The sequence below is a fragment of the Neodiprion virginianus genome, chromosome 4 (assembly GCF_021901495.1).
Source record: "Neodiprion virginianus isolate iyNeoVirg1 chromosome 4, iyNeoVirg1.1, whole genome shotgun sequence".
Classification (NCBI taxonomy): Eukaryota; Metazoa; Arthropoda; class Insecta; order Hymenoptera; family Diprionidae; genus Neodiprion; species Neodiprion virginianus.
Window position 1 is genome coordinate 26,028,985 of NC_060880.1, and position 22,044 is coordinate 26,051,028.

Genomic DNA, 22,044 nt, shown 5'->3' on the forward strand with positions numbered 1-22,044 from the left:
CGCAAGCGCACTTCAGTGGCGCTTCGCCATTTATTTATACCGGAGATCGATAGGGCTAAGGGACGAATTTTATTACGAGACGAAGATTCCTTCGACTGGGGACCACTGCCCGATCAACCCCTGCACGTCGTCGACTCCGCAATTTTCCACGATATTTGCGTATCTTAGGAGATAGCGGGGTTCGAATGTCTAGGAATAATATTTAAACGATATAAGCTGTAGACTATAATTCTCTCTTGCATAATTTACTAATTACGCACTGCGGCAATCATCAATTTTTCAGTCTTTCTGAAAGGGTCTCTTTGGTTTTTCACTTAAATTCTGAGAGAGGGGTTCGTTTAACCCTGCTTTCCCCTAATACGCAGATAAGCACATGTGCCAATCGGACGTAGCCACGCGGCAATGCGCTCAATTCTCAGGAAGTCTTCTATCCTGCAGGTGTAGGTGATTCTTCTGGAAGTGGGGGGATCGTTGTGGGATTTAGGACATGGACAAACCTCAACAAGGCTCGGCATCGTCATCGTTGCGGATGAGAGACCGGTGATGGCTGTTTCGTAATCGCCTTGTCAGTCTCGCGTTCTCTAGAAGACCCGAAACGTAGAAAAATGCAAGCCGGTGACTGGAAGGATTAATAATAAAGGAAACGTTCTCCATCTCCTTTGATATATTGTCAATGACAGAGAAAATCTGGATCATTTCGAGCATTATGTTATTCAAACCTTGAGGATGGCTTTTTTTTTTTAATTCGAAGATGGTAAGATCAAAGGGTTGTTAGTGTCTCTTTCTCCGTGTCATGTGCGAAGTACACGTGATCCTTGTAGACCCATTGCTCTTTGACAGCCCGTAATTCATTGGATGATCAATGTTGCAACGAAATTTCGTTAAAATTTATAGCTCGGAAGTTGAATATTGAAAAAATATCACTGTCCACATAACATTGTACCAAGTAGTGCCTTATACATTACTTTGCCGAATTTGGGCCTGCAAATTTAAGGCGGAAATATGTGCATGAAATATATGGTTATTTGTGCCAACAAATAGAGAAATTATTGCGTTGTTCTTTTTCCAGTCAAAAAAAAGAGACATTCTTTTATTTCGAATTTGTCGTACGTATTTTACAAACGAATACCTAGGTACAACTTAAAGACGCAAATGAAATGAATTAAATAATACCTTGAAGGTTTGAAAAGTCGTACATACTTCCTGATTATCATATTCCTTGCATTCGGTGCTTTATGGGATCATTTTTCGTATATTATGTGATATTGTGATACTACATAGAAATGTATTTTAACTGTTCAGAAGACGATCCGTAGAATTAGTTGACTTTCAGTCCACAGATACCGATGATATAAAAATATTCCGAGGTGAAATTTAGAGCGCGTACTATTTTTGAAACTCACTGCAATAGTTTAATCCAATATTGTATTGTATCGAACCTAAGTCAAGTGCCCGGCTAGCTCAGTCGGTAGAGCATGAGACTCTTAATCTCAGGGTCGTGGGTTCGAGCCCCACGTTGGGCGATTTACTTTTTATTCGTACTTACAAGTATCCTTTCTTTGGATTATATCTTCTAACAGAACATCGTAATATTTAATTAGTACAGAAAAAATATAATAACCAAATCCCCGATTTCCGATGTATTCGTGTTGCGTGCAACCAATTTTTGTAAATTCGCGTATAGAACATATTATACGAATCAATAACAAAAAGGTAAAAGGATTTGTTCACTTAAGGAATTCCAGTTTACTTCTTTGAGAATTCTTTGTACGGCCCATTTCGTAGATGAAAATTGACAAAAGTACCAATTTTCGTACAGTCGCGTCGTCGATTACATTGTAGCGCGAAAAGGACAAAACTTGGATAAAAAAGTGTAAGAAACCAAAAATACTTTTTCTCCACATGTATGTGCTACCTGAACCTCTTGAAATTTTTTAGTCAAGACATGTAATCGTGAAGCGGAAAAAAGGGGTTCAAAATTGAACGACCGTATTTTCTCAACAGTAATCTCGAAATTCGTGCTTGACCCTGAAATTCGGCGTCCAGGCAGCCAAAAGAAGGGGAATAAAAGCCTTGTATATCCTATTAAACCATATTGTAAGATCTGTTCTCTATCGACGTAAAACGCAACTAGGAAAGATAATACGAAAATTACGTGCAATACAAAAGCATCCAATATACTCTCAGTTGATAAATTACATAAGTGATAAGTGATAAGAGAGATATTTTCCCTTCTACTTTGACGTATTCGTGACCTGGATAGAGAAGTGTTGTTTTTTCTTTTCAGCTTCAACTGACAAATAATTTCGTCTATTGAGCAGTAATTGAATATTAAAATACAGCTAAATGGTATTGAACATTCAATATTATACACGTTAAGTTATGCGCGCTGTATTACAACCTAACCTAACCTAACTGCTATGCGACTCTTTCCCTTAATGACAGCTGGAAATCAGCTGTTGCCAAACAGTGTAACCCAACCTAACCTAACCTAAAATCAAATACAAATATGAGCTTAGGAGAATTTAGTAAGAAAGTAGTGAAAAAAAATTGTAGAAGAAAAGGTACGATAATACGGAGTAAGGAACGTGAAGTAATTAAATCCATAATAGAATTTTGTGATCAAGAAGCTAGACAAAAATCTCTACTATTTCCATTGCGTCAAGCCACTAAAAGGGCTGCTAATTATACCAAGATATCCGAAAGAACGGTCAAACGCATAAGGGAGGAAAATAAGTTAGGGCTAGAGTTTGCCGATGACGATGATTATTCAACTAGAAAATGGGTAAGGCTTCGTCGTCGTTGATGGATAACCTATCAGGGCCACTGAATATTACAAATAATACAATGTTGTAAAAAGATCTGTTATATTCAATCATTAACAGAAAATTTCCTGCCTGCAATCAACGTATTTATGATTTTCTAACTGATTACAAATTGCAGTAAGAATGTTTCGACATCAAATTGAACAGTCAACTATACATCTAACTATCCAATCTGACCAAGCAAATTTGGCATCACTTAAATCGAAATTTATAAAAAGTAGACTTTATGTAAATTTTGTTTAGCAATTCTAGATTAATTTTTATTGCATTACTATTTACGTTTTGTAAAATTCCGAGGCATCAGTTCAGAGCTTATTTCATAATGGACCATATCTAAACTTCTTTTCCTCTAAATAAATGAATCTGAACCTTAAAACATTATGTTATCGCTATTTTGACTCAGTCACTAAACACTACAAGCGCTATAATTTATCCAATATTCAATAATATTTTCACAATGTCCCCTCAAACCGAGTATCCCAAAAAAAAAAAATACTGTAACGTGATTATAAAGAAAAACAGTGATTTCTTAATCTCTAATAAGCAATAAATGTGTGTGCCATATCTTATTAGCCACGATATGTTTAGATAGCAGAGTTACGTAATATTGATTAAACCAATTTTGCACTTACACAAAAATGTGAGCCACTTTGTTACTTTAATCCACAGAGTAGAGGACCAACAGTAACAATGAAGTTTGCCAGCAACCTATCCTTCATGTTTGGGGAAAGCCCGAAGATCACAGAAAGATACCAGCTGGCTAAGCAGGCAGGATTTAAGGCTGTGGAAACTGGATTTCCACTTGGATTTACTGCCCAGGAAGTCGCAGATGCTCGAAGTAAAGCAGATGTCAAGCAGGTTCTAATCAACATATTTACTGGTATATACGAATTTGAACTATAAGCATTTTTTACATGTAACAATAAGTCTTGAGTGCTTCTTTCATTGAAATTCTTAAAATGCACATACCTTCACTAACAATTAGCATAATAAATGGCTCTTTTGCATCAGGTGATGTAACAAAAGGAGAAATGGGCTTTGCTGCTATACCGGGGAAAGAAGATGAGTTTAAAAAAAGTGTTGCTCTTACTATTGAGTATGCTAAGGCTCTAGACTGTAAAAAGTGAGCTGATTTTTTTTTTCAAAGTACATATAATTCCATTGTAGAGATGCATTGATAATATCATCCATACGTTTTAATTTCAAATTGAAATTGCTCTCAAAACAAATTTCTGATACTTTATTACAATTTTTAGGATCCATGTAATGTCTGGTAAAGTGGAATCGCCTAATGAAATCAACGATTCAACTTATGAGAGTAACATGAGATTTGCCATCGAGAAGTTTCAGGCAGAGGATATTGTTGCTCTTATTGAACCAATAAACAGTATAACAATGCCCAACTACTACATGAATAGTTTTGAAAAAGGTATACCCGGAATTTGTCCTACATGAAACCAATTTTTATCATAGTTCATATACTTAGACATTGTCAGTGTGAATATTTTCTTTCTTACCGTTCCAAAATATTTTATCTGATTGATCACGCAAATTGGTCAAAATGGTCTTTAGGAAACAGGAATAATTCAGAACCTGATTACATTTCATTCCATATTGCATCACTAATACAGGTCTGGAAATAGTAAAGAAAATAAACAGTCCACATTTAAGATTGATGTTGGATTTGTTCCATCTGCAACATGCACGTGGAAACATAACTCGTACTATCAAGGAATATCTTCCATACCTTGGTGAGTGTCATCTATTTCATTGTATAATTGTTGTCATTACACTTGTCAAAATATTTTTATAAACAAACTTTCTGATAAAATACTTGCAGGTCATGTGCAAGTAGCACAAGTGCCAGACAGACACGAGCCGGATACGGCTGGTGAATTAAATTACAGATATGTATTTTCTCTCTTGGAAAAAGAAGGATACAAAGACTATATCGGTTTGGAATACAGACCAAAAGCTGGATCTGCGGAAGGATTGAAATGGATTAAAAATTTCGGTTATACTTTATAAATTGTACACAACCAATATCTGAATATTCATAATATATTACTGAATTATTTGAAAATTTTATCTCTGAATGCACAAGAAAGTTATTTTACGTATTGTTTATAATACTAATAATTTTACATATATCTGAGGGTAATGGTAGCCGATCAATATTAAGGACTTTTTTTTCATACAAAACAATAAAACTAGCTCGAAATATACGAGTAGAGTACGTCATTAACGAGCTTTTGCAGAAACCTTCAGGTATACTTGTTAAGGTGGCCATCCAAAATGCAATGACTAGATTCTATATTTATACGCATGGATACATGGATATTATACCGGTAATGGTCTGTAATACTAAAAATAAAACTGTAATGTAAAAATGAAACAATCAAGTACAGAGAAAATTAAAGACAATTAATACAAAAAGAAGTGTGCATATTTATTACCGTACAATATTTTTATTATAATTTTTTATCAACTATAACAATATAGACACAATATATATTATTTACAATACATAAAATTATACAAAAATTTATTGCAGTTGCATTAAAAGTGTTGCGATCAGTTTGGAAAAAGTAATACCGTAAGCAACAAATAAATTGTGTATAAATGATGTTTTGCATACTGTATATTTGAAAATTCAGTTGCTAGCGAGAAATAAGTAATATGCAAAGAACAGAAACGGTTTCTTTATACCATTTACATCTAATTTGTGGTAATTTCGTACAAAAATTGTACAGTACTTATAGCTTACCTGTACAAGATTGATCTGAATAACAAGCTGGGGCTAATAAAAATTGTGATGAAGTTCATACTCGTTAAAGACAATGTGGGTAAACCACTGTATACTTATATTTGATAGCGGCGAAATTGAAATTACTTGTACTTGAGAAATGTAAGTTTAAAAATGAATAGAGTATATCAGTACTATATGCTAATACCTCAAGATTTCTAATTCTTCTAGAGAACTCACAGCAATATTTTCCAATACAGTGTGAGCAATTCCGATCGTCCCTATTATTCAAAATTTTTTATAAATTTTAATTCACTGTGCTAATCACTTGATTATGCCCTAATTTTTCCGCCCTCGTACCTGGCTAGTTATTGCATCAAGCATACTTACAGGTAATATTTCGCAAATTTATCACCAAGTAAACTACTCTTTACGGTTCGAATTGACTCGAACGCTTCACAAAATATTGTAATTCTCAATCACGATAAGATTTGCCATCAAAGAATGGTGTAACTAGGGGGTCTTAACATTCAAGTTCGCTAATTTTTCCTAAAATGCTGCAAAGTAAATTGAACTTGCAAGCTGCAATGTTCAATTCCTGAAATTATCAATCGCATTGCTTGTATAAGAAAAAGTTGTAGAAACGTGGCAATGTTTAACAAAAATCTAAGTTACACTAAGTCGCCAGATGTTTGAGAATTAAGATGTAGTTAGATGTTTACTGCATAGTTGTAGGAAATACTTGTTATATCTATAAAAATGAAGAGATTTAAAGACACAACTTGACCACTAATTTGCTTAAGCTAAGTATTGTCTATTAGTAACAACACCTTACTTTACACATAAGGGCCAATTGTTACTGCCACCAGTCAAAGTATCTAAGTATGTACATATAGTGTTAAAGAGATTTTATAATCGCTATGCATAAAATTACGGTTGGGTAAAATTACTTGATGAATTATTGTATAGTTTGATTGGCTCTCAATTGATGTGCACTTAATTGGTAGTTATAAGAGCAAATCGTCGTAATCTTCTCAACTGTTATTTCAAGTCTTTGTTTCCTATGAGAATTCAGATTTTTTAAATGATTTCATTCATGAATATAGCGATGATATTCAATGTCGTCGGTAAACGAAAAATTTGCTCAACTGCAGATGAAGAAAAAATGCGTTACCAAATAGCATACAATATTAGGGTTTTACAATTTAAAAAGTATCAAATTTTAGTTTTAAATGATAAGTAGCAAAATGCATTAGTCTTTCCATCTGCATCACTTTACGTATCAAAATCTTAAATATACTTTAAATATAGAGCAAACAAATTTGATATAAATTCCCAAACAGCCAATATTAATAGTAAGTACAACTGTACGTGCAGTGTTATAAGAATCAAATAAAAATCATAAAAACTTGATTTTACTGAAGTATTAACAATTCTCTGGTGAATGATAAAATTGGATTATAACAGTATGATTGATTTTCTTTTAAAAAAAGTGAAAAAATATATTTAAATTAAATAAATCAGAGTAAATAATAATGTTTCAGAGTACTGTCTCGTTAAATGAATGTCCTGTCAGTAATGATTCATTCAACCAGCTTTAATAATGACTCGACTAGATGCATGGCTGGATATAATATCTAATTACTGTATTTCAAAACGTGACATACAAAGTTCAGTGATTGGCGCACTGCTTACAGCAAACCTTCGTTTGAGTCATATGTTAAATACACATGTTGTAAATTCAATGAAAAAATTCTAAAAACCGTGCACCAAGTATCAGTGCAAATTTTCCATTTCATGAAATCATTGCTGCCGCTATTGAAAAATAATCATTATCATATTCTTTGAATAGAATTATGTCGAGAAAAAAAAATGCTCATACATGTAAATGAGAAAATTTAAACTGAGATGAGCAGGTCTGAGAATGATTAGAGAAGAAAATGTTAATCTCAATCAAAAGTGTAAATCTAGCTGCGTATAATTAGTGCAATATACGTAAGTACATATAGTCATGAATGAATGTCAACATCATTTATGGATGCAGATTTAAACCTTACTGATATGTGATCAAACCCTAACACCTACAATAAATAATGGTACATAGCATACCCCGGAGATTAAGTTAATCTTGCATTAAAATTCACAGGCCGTGTGATTTGCATGAGGCTTTTGAGAGCATTTCAGTAATCATCAATGTTTGACGTTAATAATATCAGATAAGCAGCAACTAATTTACACTTTGATACTACATGTGACTAGTTCTGCGATTTTTGTTAAGAACTTCAATTTATCGAGGTTAGTATGGAGCCGGGATAAAATTTTTATATCATTTCGATCTACAGATCGTGTGCGTGTGGCATTTTTATAAGATGTCTCAGCTACCATTTTGTAAAACTCATCCAATATATTTTGGATATGGTAGGTAGTTTTACTATAATATAAATATTACAAATAATGCTAGTTTAAAATTATTCCTCATCAAAAGTAGGTATGTACGCATTAAAGCATCATATACAAGCGATAATGTACAGCTACAGATTATTAGTTGATCTCCTAGGAATATGTAATATCTTGTTTATAAAAATTTACTTAGTAACACTTCACACGGGTAATGTTAAAAAAAATACAAAATAAAATTATAAGTTGTGAGAAGCATTTTTTTTCTTCTTAATAAATTGACACGCTGAATATGATGTGACATATTTGGAAAATACGTAAATTACATATTGCATTCCTTAATTGAAAGCAGTAATATTTTGTTACGCAGAAAGTGATACCCTTATTGCTAATTAACACTGACTATAACAAGAAAAGCTTCCAGACAAATAGGTTAGACTGCAAAAAAAATTTGTACCTACCGAGAAATGCCTTTGAAGGATACTAACTTTGCGAAAAAACATTAGTTACTTTGACAAAAATACTCATAAAATTCCATAGAGCTCTTTAACGTTCGGTGATCCAATTTGTAAAAACCCTCCAAATTTTTTACTATTTTACTACGGCCGTGTATCATTCAAAAGTCAAAGTAATATAACATCATCAAATCGACTGTGATTGTAAGATTCTCTATTCATACTTTTGTTGTACGAAAGTAAGTGAACGGAATTAAGTGACTGTAATGCATGTTAAAAAGTGCCCACTATTAGCAAAGCTGCTAAAAATAATAATCGATATAGTAAAATAGCATATTTTATAGACAGTAAATAAAATTCATGTACGAAACTTGTTTGATACTCTCTGCGAATTAAACCACATGTTCCATCAACAAATTTCAATATTTCACAATCCAAGCTATTTTGTATGTTTCTGCGAAATTTTCATTGTTGTTAAAATTAAAACTGTTGGTAATTAGCTACATTTACTCCAATTCGGCTCTGCTTACTCATTTTCAGAAGTGTAACGAAGTAGGAAGGTATGAACCATTGTCAAACAGCTTTTTCCGCATCCACAAGTGGCTCGCTCACATCATTTCCTGGATTCCCTATGACAGCAGTGCTACAAAATATTTATACAATATAAATTTATTATTGAATTGAAAAATTAGGGTGAGACAAGTAAATTGATTTTATTATATATCTAGAAATAATGAATCTTAATTTCTTTTTAAATATAATACCACCATTTAAATGTAAGAAAAATGGCTAAACTGTTAAACATTTGCATGCAGTTTAAGAATAAATGTTATTACCAGTGCATGGGTACTGAAAGATATTCAATTCTTTGCACGAACTGATAACATGAAATAAGTCACACAGATATGTTTCCCAATATGTAAGTAAAATAAACAATCTTGCAAAAAAGTTTAATTATCATACCTAACTACCAAGAGCCATAATACCATATCTACAAAAAAAAACAAAAAAATATCGGATCGTTAATCACACTTCAAATAATGTAAATGATTAGTACAGACTTGATATAAAAAGAAAACTTTACCCAGTGCCAAGGGCCAGAATAGTAGCTTCTTCTACCAAACTCATTTCATCAAAGTTGTACCTATAGTCAATTGAATATTTGCTTTTGGATTTTTATTTGAAATTATCAAGAGAAATCACAATTAATTATAACAAGTAATTGCAAGCACAGATGTTACCAAAATAGTACAATTACCGTTGCAAGTTTAAATTCGTTACTTTTTGTTAGATGAAAATCAATACAAGATATTAAGGACTGGAAGCAAATTCAGTTTGTTAGTCATCCACTCATGAACTATACATATAATAATTCTTACTTGCATGAACAATTACTATGCACATCAAAACATCCATTTTTATGAAATATTCTTGAAAGTAACAAATACAAAGTGCGAGACTATAATCATCCAAATAACTAATCAAATTTCTATACTAATCCTTAATTTTTTGGTTAACAGTTAATTTAAAATAAATATTGTAATGACAAAGAAATTAAGAAAAAAGTATACAATATGTCAAAGAGGCTTTGCTCGCTCATTTGACGCATACAAAGAATAATATTAACCGAAAAGAGTCCAAGCAAAATTTATTGCAATAAACATAATGTGTATGTATGTGTGTACACTATAAACATATACATAAATTTATACACACACCAATTGTTATTATATGGACTATCTATAAGTAATAAACAAAATTTTTGTTTAATCAGCTTATAACAAAATAGTAAACTAGGAATGTTCTCTTTTATCACATGATCTTATCAAATAATAATTGCAATGGTACAGTCGTTATAAGGATTACGCAAAAATGTTCTACTTATTTACAATTATTAAATGTCGCATTAGAATAAAGTTTCAGCTTGATTCAAAGGTATCTTGTCAACTGTTTGTTTTCTCTTTTCATTTTACTACTGCTTGCTCAGTTTTCTTATCATCTGACCTTAAAATATAATAAATGTCTTATTTAATAAAGTTCACATTCCAGAGTATCAAAAACAAATTGATTGTAAAAAATGCACTATAGGAGTAACTATAGAAATTTTAGCAGTACATTCTGCTTGCATAAAATAAGAAATAATCTACTAAAAGAAAAATTGTCATTCTAAAACTCAAATACAGCACATATTATAAGCAAAATATACTAAATTACTTATAGTGTCAAGTTTTTCATATAGTTTATGAATTAACAATGCGAAGTAATGCTTCTGCTTTGTTTCATCTCAAAGTATGAACATGGATATCAATGGCAATGGGTATAATGAAGAATGATTGAAGCAAAGAAGGTCTGTGATTGACACTAAAGAATTTGCTTCTTTTGATGGCGAAAACCCATTCAATACTTCATAGAGAGAAATAAATTGCGCTTGTCTGGTACAACCTATAATTAACATAGGGTTGCGCTGTTACTGTGCATACTAATTTGTAATTGCTAATGTGTCATCGCAAAAAAATAATAAAGTGGTACAGTAATTGAAACCACCAAAAAGCACTTGAAAATAAAATTTTTTTTGATTTTTTGAGATTTCGTTGCCTTGCCATTTAAAAGCACAAAAATCTTCTAACAGTAATATTGTCAAATCCACATGCCTGTGTTGAATCTCTTCTTTTGTGAAACAAAAATTTCAGCAAACCATTTGTAAAATACTTATTTAAACGTCAGGCAAGTACATTTGTATGGGAATTACCAAACACATTACACTAAGTGTCTGATTAAATTTAAATTATAAATTTTGTGATGTCAAGTTATAACAGAATCTAAAGCTATTCAAAATCAAGTTCTTATGTCCATATTGATACCTTGAAATAAAAATGGCAAACATTACAACAAGGCTACACTGTTCTTCATAACATGTTCGTTTTTTTCTTCTAAGGAATACATGTCAAATGCAACTAGTATAACATTAGCATGAGTAAAAGTAAAAATATGCGTATCCTGTTGCACCTGAATATCTTCATTTGCTGGTTCAACATGAGTATAGATATTTTTTCACATTTTCACCAATGTAGGCTTTCAACTAAACAATACACAACTTTACTGATGTCATGCTTTCCGGGGATTGGAATATATTTGTGATATCCAATTTTCGGTTCGACGATCGACTGGATTCCTTAATTTTAAAGAATCGTAACATTTCCTACCTACACTCTAATCGGTCTAACTAAATACCATGATTTTATACCATCCGTAAAATACCTGAACGAGAGCCAGATAGTGGTGGGGAGTCGAGTTCAGCCTCATCCCCCCACCGTTGTGGTTCGCCGAGTAAAGTGTGGGTATCTTCATCGCATAGCCGTTCAGGGAAGGTAACCCCGTCTCCAAAGCTGTAACCCATACCCACATTTCGAGGCCTGATATCACCTCATTATCATCCATCATCTGGTATAACTAATGCTCGTGTAATGATATTACTGTATTATAAAGACAGGGATTACATGAATAAACACGTCAATATCTATATTGACTATTGAAGTTTCTTCACTAGGAATTTCTTCTAACAGTTTTAACAGTTTTTACAGGGACTTATAATCAGCAGTATAGAAAGATTCCAGATATTCGAGAATGGTTAAAAATTCCTATTGATGTAATGTAAAGTACTTTGTAATGGAGTTTACTTTGAAAACTTTCAATGGAAAGAAGCAATCGGTACATTACCCGATGACTTCAGGTGCTTTGGAACTACAAAAACTAAAGGCAAATCATTTTTGTTTTGATGGTTAAATAATCATAATTGATACCAGACAAAAGTTCCATATGTGTATACATAGAATCTCATCAAATTCTTTAATACTGTCATATTTTATACTTTTTAAAACACAGTTGTTGATGTTGCATATTTTTCACAGGACTGTCGTTATATTTTAACAGTTGTCTTAAAAATGTATTATGATTGTCATTATTGTACACTGACCGTATAACTCTATTACTGAAAAATTACAAGTATTTTCGAATTCACCATGAAATTAGGTATGCGTACTCGGTTGAATTGAAAGGTCTTTGTTGCTGTTTGAATAATTTAGTTTTCCATTATTCTTTAGCGTGAAAATATTACAATTTTATCCGCTATTAAAATTTTATGAATTATTCACTCTACGAGCCAGATGCACAATACCTTGCAACATTGTCACGTAATGTAACACACAGCATAGTTAAGAAACATTGGCAAATTATAAATTAAACCAGTAACGAATTGGAGTCTTATTCTTACAATTAGATTTATTATAGATGACTGATAATGATTTGAGTCAGAATTGAGATATGTATATAAAAATGATCAGCCATTTTCAATAATTATATTAGCGAACCTTTATAAAAATTACGATAGTATAATTTTGTGTTGTTAATCAGAAACAATATATTGGGATTCGCAAGACCCTGCAACATTTCCCCCTAACTTACGCTTTTAGATTATGCAATACGAGATATTTGCTGCAGATGCTGCGGGACGTAATTTACTGATTGATAGATATTTGATTCCACAGCTTTCCAAAAAAATTATAAATGCCTACAATAATTTTCCAATTTTTACACTAACGACGAGTTCGTGGGCTTTTTAAAACCAGTATAACATAGAGTCAAATAAACACTTCAAATATAAGGTTAAATATTTTTTGACAGTCAGTCACATATCAGAATTAAATAATATAAACTGTTACCTGTCAAAGATTTCTTTACACTATCAGAATCAATAATTTACAGCTGAACATTTTTTTCTGGAAATACAGTTTCCCTACTTAAGTGTTTTATTAACTATTCGATTGATTAAGAACTTCCGAATTAACGTAAATCCTTTTTTCTCAAATATTATACTTATTTCTCTTTATCATAATACTAGTGCCAAGATGAAAATAATGAAATAATTACTGATGCAAAGTACAGTGCAGCGAATAATGAGACAATCAGCAATAATAAGCAAGCAATGTACACTAACATGCTCTGACAGATTTTTTAATAGTCTTGTATTGCACGAAAGTAAATTCAGTAGCAGGTAAATGATCTTACGAGATGGATACCTTCAATACCTGAAGAATTTATCTATTTATATGTGTATGTGTGTGTCTCTATAGAGAAAGCAAGGAATATAACATATCACTCAACTTTGCTGGACGAATTATTGCAGAAAAAAATCATCAGAACAAATTAAAATCATACTACTTAAAAAATCTGCCAGAAAACTAATTTCGAAACAAAACAGACATGCGTATACTAGAACATTTAACTACAGTAAGATATTGTCATTACTTTGGAACTTGATGGATCATATTGTAATAGGTATCTGGGTATTAAAATGAATCATACAAATTCCACACTTATCAGTGATATCATAATGATCGAAGCAATCATTCATAAGACGATTTTGTACGAGGAAAATTTTTTTCATTCTAGCACTTGTTCGTATTCAAAACTTAAAATTGTATATCGGTCACCAGGCTGTTAGGTAACACAGCTGCACAAAAAAAAACAGTGCATTGTGTCACAAGTTGAACCACCATACCTATAAGTTTTTGGAAATGCTGATTACGAATCCAATGTCAGAATTGCTCCATCACCCCCAGATTTTAAGTACTCCTGCCTGATACATGCAAGATTTTTCCATGTGCAAGTTACGAGTCGAACACTCCATATATTACTTAAAATCTGAGGGTGATGGAGTAATTTTTAATCCGAATTCGGATTCAGCATGTCAAATAACATATTATAGGTATGGTGGTCTAGTCCGTCGGATAAGATACTTCTTTTTTTGTGTGGTTGCGTAATCATTTGCGATATTAGGTAACTAATGTCTAATCACAGGTTTCATATTGAGATTCAAAATCTGAACCAATATTTTTACTTAAACTTTTACCTAGTATCAGGTGGAATTTGCGGTTCATCGATGATACACGTAATTTCTAAACAATTATTAAGTTTATCTGGTTCTCCATCAGAGTTACATAATAACGGTTCCTGGAAATCCGATGCAGGTGAACTAATATTCAGTAGTGCTGACCTGTTCTGAGTACTGCCCATGGAGTTGTAAGTGTTTGAGCCAACCTGATGCTGCGACCGTACAGGGTAGACATTTCCATCCCCAAGACTAGAACATACCCGTTCCAACCCCCCAATTTTAAAATCAAAATCCTCTATTCTATTTAATATCTAATGCATGTACAATATTTGCTGATGAGGTACGTCAATCAGGTTCAATTACCATTCACTATTATAATTCAAATATCAACTTTGACCAATTCATATGCTCTTCTTCAATTATTTTAAGAATTTTTCAAATGCCACCATCATACTACTTCTTTAATTTAATTATTCATGTCCTCTATCTATTTTCACACATACATTAGTTTCAGTAGCATTTTGAACCTCTATCACTTTTGAATTAATGACAATTCAGTCATTGATTCAAATCATTTGCCCTTCCTATAACTAAAGAAACATCTAAAACTGTTTGATCGAAATTAATAACATTTAACCGGTATAGTATCACCGACGACACGAGAAATATTTCTACATTTCCAAGCTGCAACCACACCTGTATTGATACAGCATACAATAGAAACATATCAACAACTATCACAATATTGAAACAGATATTTTTATACAAGCAATCAAACTTATAACTAAGCCCCCAGTGTTGATCAATTATTCAAATCAACCTTATCATTGTATCCATTGAACGGACGAGGTGAAACTTTGTTTTAGAAACGGATCACTGGTATAATTGGCCATTGTTTGAATTATTAGAACATACAATGGTGTGCAGTTAATACAATAAGAATCTTAAAGAAGAATTACATGTAGAATAAATGGTTTGCATTCCCGCACACTGGACTTCCAAGCTATAATTTTCAAGACAAAAAATTAAACTACATGTAGAGAAATGTTAAATTTGGACTTATTATTTACCCTCTCTCCCATTGTCAAATCATTGCAAGTATAGCAATTGTAGTAAATGTGACAATTCTAATTGTCAGATCTATATTCCAAGTTCTTATGTCTACTAGATTTGATTTAACTGAATAATTTAACAGTGGTACTTCAGGTGCCAGTACACACATATAGTAGTGAATCCAAAAATATCTTTTGCTCCACAGACATGCAGAATTGAATGCTGTCTCAAGATTCTTGAAATTTGAGAAAGATATACATTCTTTTCCATTAGGCAACACACAATATATCTATCAATAATACAACTTCGTATACATCAAAGTGCCCAGTGCTATATGCGCCATAGTAACGAATGAAAACTGTGACTTTTGCATACAATTTCCAATAAAAACCCGTTGACGCTCAAACATTTTAAATATTGTATATTTCTCAACGCTAATATAAACTTTTGCGTGTCTATTGATAACGATCACACCCGAAATAAATCCTGAAGCATCGCATACAGAATGTTTGATTGATAATCAGACGTAAAATTATCTCGTAAATTCAATTTCAGTATAATCGGCCTCATTTCAATATCATTAAATGCTGGCATAATTAATTTTAGATGGCAAAGGTATGAGGAAGAAAACTTTTTAGCTTCAAGAAACCGAAAGGCTGAAAATAACTGAATATTATGAACACTCTCTGTAATAGTAAATCTCTAACATCACTAATACTGTCTTAGACAATCAGAAACTTTTCTTCGCAGGCATTAATCTACTTAAGTAAATAAGCTATGCCAAAGAGTAACTGTTATGAATTACCAGATGAAAGTTATGTTAAAACATACTTCTGAAATTAGATACTAATTAATTTCCAGAAAGACTGAACATTATAAAATAACCGGACTGATGATGAGAAGAAGTAATGCACCTAAAATACATTTATCAAAAATCAACTAAACAAATTCAACCAGGTTCCCAGGAAATTATATTCATCGCCGCTTAGGAGATAGATTCTCTTAGTGATAGAGCTTAGAGATAGTTGGAAATAAAAACAGCAAACAATTTTTCGATAAAAAGTGCGACCTAAGTAAATAACAAGATTTTTGGGAGTAATTTACTCAGCTATTTTGAAGTCAACTTTTAATCTGATTGAGATAAGTTTTCTCAAAAACTGAAGAGTATCATAGCATTACTCGATTGAAAATAGAGAAATCAAGCAATCAGTGTTGTAACTTAAAAACATAAGAAATTGAAACTGACAGTGGCACTTGATATTGCACAGCTACAAAGTGAGGAAACTAGAACAAAATAATGTGGGTCAAAATTTTCGTCCACAAGGCTTGCAAGTTCATCATGTCTTGGTACCTATATTTATATTTTTATATAGTCAACAGTATAAATACTTCTGAAATTTAATAAGTGCATGTGCATGTGCTAAATACATAACGAACGAAGTTTTGAAAAATAGGGAAACATCGAGCGAATCATCATCGAATGTACAATATATGGAATATGATGTAAATATAGGAAAAAAATTAAAAAGTATTGGGAACCATGTACATACATATATAGGATAAGATTGCTGGATACCAGAATGTTTTTGAATACGACCAAGGTTTCCGAAGTATATACGCCAAAGATAAAATGTAGCGAACCTGTTGTAAATATTCTGATTTTGTCTCATGTTTATTCTGATTAATGAAATCTGTATTATGAAAACTAAAAACTATTGTTAAATTACCCTATCACTTGACTGATTTGTAAATCGATACCTTTTCGACTTGTGACTTTCATTGATACTCAGCATTCTATCCCATAATATAAGCGGAATAATAATGAGTAGTAAAGATGAAGTAAAAAAAAATGAAAGGACATAAATGAAAAATGTTTGATACTCACAGCTAAGCAAGTGAATTGAGCTTTTGTGGTGTATTTTGTAGTTGATGAAAACATAAATTACATATGTATATAAATTGGTATTGCGCAACTGGCTCAAAGATTATCATAAAAAAAAGACTTCTAATTACTTTTTGAACTGATTAAATGTCAGTAAGGACATTCGTCAGATACAGATTAAATTATGTTCTTATTTTCACCTAAATTTACGCACTATTATTCAGTCAATTTTATTTTAAACTTATTTTCTGCCTCAGTAAAAAAAGTAATGATGAGAGTAGCTTACCTAGTAAAAACAGGAAGGAACCAGAGCCGCGAATTGTCGCCAAATACTTCTTGGAAATTATTGTATCTTCCAAGACTAAAGCCATCTTTGTCTTTTCCAGTTCGAAACATAGGCGGTCTGAATGCTTCTGTAACATCACGTTAACCAAAATGAAATCATAGAGAAATTAAAAAAATTAGCAACTAAAATCACAAAATGCCGAATTTGAGACCACTCAACTTCTTCAATTGTGATAATCTATGTTACATTATAATAGCTTCCGAATGTGCTATTTGAATTCTGAGTTTCTATCAAAGGACTCAATTATTCTTTAAAATAAAACAATTAAATCTCTTTTATTGCTTACCCAGTGTTGATCTGTTATGCAGAATGAGGTAGCAATGATAGAAGAAAAGAGAGGTGAGACTAACTGCAAACATCAGCGCAACACAGAACAAGAAGAGCAAATGGAACTTTCCCACTCCGTCCAACTGACCCTGCGAAATTATTATTTTAAATGTCTACGTTCATAGCCTATACAAGGTGTAATCGAGCTACTATTTAATTATATATATTTTCCTATCTTGCTACATGCATATATGATCATAGAAATAAATGTTTACAGAGGCACTGTTCAACTTGGAAGAAGTATCTCCTTTTATCACTTCTGAAATCAATCCTAATGATTCACAAGTTTATGTCATGTTGCTCTTGCAATTTTTGTACTTGATTGCTTTGAAAGTAACTGAACATTGTAAAATAAATTATATATTTATAACAGTGAAGTGTTTGTCCTCATCCTGGTCCTCACAATGGTTATTTAAGAAAAGACATGTGAATAAAAAAATCTGATCGGCTGAAATCTGACTGGTACTAAAATTTTGTAAAGCTTACAACTATACACAACCAAGTTACCGAATGTAACAAGAACCTAGGCTACTTGAACATGTTAAGGTGTTGAAAAATATTGAAGGTAAAATAAATACCATAATGAAGATGTTTATAAAACAAAGAAAATTACTGCATCTAACCTTCCAGAACTTGACAAAATATTCCAAAGAAGTGCCAGCAATAAACATGCAGTAAAGAAGAGCGTAAGCCAGGAACAACATGAAAAACTTGTAATTATGGAAGCCCACGCAGTTGTTCACCCACGGACAGTGATGGTCCATTTTTAGGACACACGTTCCACATACGCTGCAATGGTGGGCCCGATCTGGTTTTATTAATTGACACTTCTCGCAGAAGCGGATTGCTGTAATTATGTCATTTAATATTTTCATCACTTCAAAAAAGAAGAAGATAGTATACATATATAGTCATTCACATTCTGAATGAAATCAACTAACTCATTCATGAAAATTTAACATAGAAGAAATAGATCATTGTTATTTTTCATATTTAGCATTGATATTTTTTTTATACACGTACAATATACTTGCATTATGAGTAAAAAAAAAAAAAAATTAAAAAAAAATGAAACATACAAATAAATATATTACGGTGAATGTTTATAGCATTGACTAATTATAATTCAAAATATTTCTAAAATGATTTACAGATTAATTGAACAGAGTAGATTCTTTGCTGCTCACCTCCTTTGATCGTGCGATTAGTAATAGGAAGATCTTGAGCAAATTGTTCTAAAATTTGCCTTTGAGCTTCTTCACTTACAGGTTGCTGAAGTTTTTCCATTTCCGCAGGAGGTATTCGAAACTATAATGTTTCAATGGGAATTACATTTTAATCATTTTGATGAAAGAGTATTTGAAATGACTGTAAGAAAATGAAAATTAATACTTCTATGATTCAAACCATTTGGTAGGGATCTATTCACAGCACATTATGATAAATTTAGTATCAATGTAAACAAACTTCTGAGGAAATCATAAATTCGCTGCAATATTACAATAACAGAAAATCAGTTACGTATGTCTGTGGTTTGAATATTGGCATACCAGATCTGCTGAAACCATCTTATCCAAGAGAGTCAGGAAAACTCCTATAGCGTGACAACTAGAGCTAAATTTAGTGTCACATTTAATCACACAATCTGTGCACCTCCAAGTAAATATTTATGCAATAATTCGCCATCAGCTTATAAACAGTACTGTTAATATGTAATTAAACCTTCCTCCTGCTTTATAGTCAGATCCGAAACAACAATTAAGAAACTAACTTCAGAAATGTTTAGGAATTGAGAAAACATTTGAACGCTTTGTAAACTAGGCGGTCCAATGATTATTTTGTGAACTACAACACATATCAGTAGGCACATGATGAATATACTTGGTTTATTGACAAATTTTCTGACTAGCATATGCTGCAACTTACGATTAGTGACTAACAGAAAAACAATCCAATATTACCTTGTCCGGCACTCTTCCAAGATCCGTGAAAACTGTTTGCCAGTACGACCAGAGGAATAGTAGAAACAAGATGTGGAAGAAAAATAGGTAAAAGGCTGTAAATATGAAACGACAAGAGTATTATTTAAAAGGAAAACATAACGAACAGACTCGAAATGTTTAGAAGCTTATTTTGCTCTTACTACCCCAACGTAAACGTCTGCCAAATGAATCAGTAGTGTTTATTTACAATCTCAGAAAAGATTCAAATTTTTATTACTGCTATTATTTACTTTGTATATACATAGCAGTTTCATTTTCTTCCATATTACACAAAAAATGTAGGCATGAAATTACACTCGTTTAAGTTAAATGATGTATTGAAAATCTAATAAGTACTAAAATATTTATAGACCAGGTGCTTGGGGAAAAACATTTGAACATTTTTTCAAAACTTTCTGGAAGTTGAATGTTGATCTGATAATATTCAGTTTATACTGGCTAATATTCATTTTCCGTAGTATCTTTATAGAACTAGTGATCATCCAGTTATGAAAATATGTCTAGTAGACAAAATATATACCGAAACAGCAAAATTATATACGGTACATACCTTTTTGAACATAACTCTCGATTGCATCTGGAATGAGGGAATAAAATTAATGAATAACATTCCTTCAATGTAAGGCGCATTCGAAATTACAGAATGTAGAAACGTTTAAACTCATCATATTTCTAATTACTTTTCTAATAATAAATTCCAGACAATATTTTTTACAGAATTCAAGTAAGTGATGGGAGAAGCAATTGATTTTCAAGTAAGAATAAAAGCAATGAATCGACAAAGTTTTGAATAAGGTCTAAATATTTGTGACGGAAATTACAAGTAGCGGTGAAAAAATGTATTGCATAGATTCCTAAATATGAATGTATATCATTCGAGAGGGGTGTTGAAATTAAATAGGGTTATCCTCTCAAAATTCCTTACAGAGAAAAATATCTCTGTTATTGATAGGTCATTTATTATGAAAAGATAAACGTACGTTATGTAAAAAGATCATGGCATCATAGCACAAGTTGTGAGTCACAGAAATAATAAGTAATACGAAAAAACTATTGACCTACTTCGAATTGAATACATTAACATTTTCAAGTTCACGAATGTTTTGTTCAAGAATAATCGACAGAAGAATGTGGCTGAAAAATGTAATCGCGGTTACAGTCCAACACGTCTATGTTTGGAATCGCGGTTACAGTCCAGACACGTCTATGTTGTATTTATAAGTTAAGATTAAAACAGAAACATTAAAAGAACAAAATAATAATAATTTGTAAAGAGAATGCGAGGTTATGCAAATACGTCTGTAGTTAATAACGAGACAAATTGAAAGGCGAATAGTTGACATAAATTGAGGGCAGGAGCTGAAAATACTTTGGTAAGTAAATAAAACTGGCTTACAATAACAGAGTTGCACCACATAGGCATAATATGACCAGAAGACGACGGTCAGGATAAAGACAACGGGTATCCATTTGACGGCCTTCAAACACCACCAGCAAGGTCCATTCGGTTTACCCATTTTAAGAAATAATACGTATTAAGCACACCACGGGTTATTTTTCAATGTGCCACATTTCGTTGGTCTCCTCCTTTTCAGGAAACTTATTTTATTCTTCACGTCGTAAAACCACCACGAAACAACCACTCGCTGCAGAAATTCATTACACAGTAAACAATCGAAACGTATCTCAATATTCGAGAAATGATCAGAGCAGACTTTATTCGAGATACCGTTTCGTCACTGCTTACACAGTCGAACTCTAGTCTGCACATGCGTAGTTCTCTCACTTTCCGCGAACTAAATGGAATTTTTTTTTCTATATATACCTGGTGTACCGAAATCCGACTCCATTGGCTACATTGGTGAACATTTTCATCGCTTATCACAACTCCAAAAATATTTAGACACACACACGTACCTCTGTGAGGTAAACATGAGTCTCTTATGGGCATATGAATCTTTGTTAATTAAACTGAATATTCGGGTAATGCATTAAATAATTGCGTCATCCTGCAGTTTCTCAACGATTCAACGCTAGCTTTGCAAGCCGCCATGTTGAATACGACGCTGAAATGTACCACGAGGATTGTGGAGTTTTCAGAACTATCTTTTGCTTCGATA

The 22,044-nt window shown here is 32.2% G+C and overlaps 2 protein-coding genes and 1 non-coding gene across 13 annotated transcripts; 2 read left to right on the top strand and 1 right to left on the bottom strand.

Moving 5' to 3' along the window:
- Nucleotides 1-1,450: 1,450 nt before the first annotated feature.
- Nucleotides 1,451-1,523, top strand: Trnak-cuu (transfer RNA lysine (anticodon CUU)). The gene has a single exon. It is a non-coding gene; the product is annotated as a tRNA-Lys (tRNA).
- A 553-nt stretch (nt 1,524-2,076) lies between these two features.
- LOC124303119 (putative hydroxypyruvate isomerase) lies at nt 2,077-6,190 on the top strand. Of its 4 annotated transcripts, none has more exons than XM_046759952.1 (6): nt 2,077-2,097; nt 3,495-3,705; nt 3,837-3,948; nt 4,082-4,254; nt 4,457-4,576; nt 4,666-6,190. In XM_046759952.1, the coding sequence occupies exons 2-6, from the start codon at nt 3,516-3,518 to the stop codon at nt 4,851-4,853; spliced, it is 783 nt and encodes a 260-aa protein (XP_046615908.1). In that variant the 5' UTR covers nt 2,077-2,097; nt 3,495-3,515; the 3' UTR covers nt 4,854-6,190. The 4 variants fall into 4 exon arrangements, with proteins under 4 accessions (XP_046615908.1, XP_046615906.1, XP_046615904.1 ...); XM_046759950.1 differs by lacking the exon at nt 2,077-2,097 and adding an exon at nt 2,112-2,349; XM_046759948.1 differs by lacking the exon at nt 2,077-2,097 and adding an exon at nt 2,428-2,785.
- LOC124303118 (palmitoyltransferase ZDHHC2-like) lies at nt 5,030-21,675 on the bottom strand. 8 transcript variants are annotated; one of them, XM_046759940.1, is made up of 11 exons: nt 21,321-21,675; nt 20,475-20,501; nt 19,883-19,977; nt 19,109-19,229; nt 18,545-18,768; nt 17,881-18,010; nt 17,535-17,661; nt 14,476-14,562; nt 11,682-11,809; nt 9,387-9,414; nt 5,030-9,066 (listed from the first exon to the last, which is right to left on the bottom strand). In XM_046759940.1, the coding sequence occupies exons 1-11, from the start codon at nt 21,439-21,441 to the stop codon at nt 8,997-8,999; spliced, it is 1,158 nt and encodes a 385-aa protein (XP_046615896.1). In that variant the 5' UTR covers nt 21,442-21,675; the 3' UTR covers nt 5,030-8,996. The 8 variants fall into 8 exon arrangements, with proteins under 8 accessions (XP_046615896.1, XP_046615901.1, XP_046615899.1 ...); XM_046759945.1 differs by lacking the exon at nt 11,682-11,809 and adding an exon at nt 9,508-9,567 and having other exon boundaries at nt 21,321-21,674; XM_046759943.1 differs by lacking the exon at nt 14,476-14,562.
- Between the last annotated feature and the right edge of the window lie 369 nt (nt 21,676-22,044).

Bases quoted from the DNA above. Each gene is read 5' to 3' on its own strand.
- LOC124303118 (XM_046759940.1), bottom strand. From the start codon at position 21,441: ATGGGTAAACCGAATGGACCTTGCTGGTGGTGTTTGAAGGCCGTCAAA. The intron at 17,662-17,880 runs GTAAGCAATAAA...GTGATGTTACAG, and splicing joins GCATAACAGATCAACACTGG to AAGCATTCAGACCGCCTATG. The intron at 11,810-14,475 runs GTCAGCACTACT...TATGGGTTACAG, and splicing joins ATGGGCAGTACTCAGAACAG to CTTTGGAGACGGGGTTACCT.
- LOC124303119 (XM_046759948.1), top strand. From the start codon at position 2,510: ATGAGCTTAGGAGAATTTAGTAAGAAAGTAGTGAAAAAAAATTGTAGA. The intron at 3,706-3,836 runs GTATATACGAAT...CTTTTGCATCAG, and splicing joins TCTAATCAACATATTTACTG to GTGATGTAACAAAAGGAGAA. The intron at 3,949-4,081 runs GTGAGCTGATTT...TACAATTTTTAG, and splicing joins AAGGCTCTAGACTGTAAAAA to GATCCATGTAATGTCTGGTA.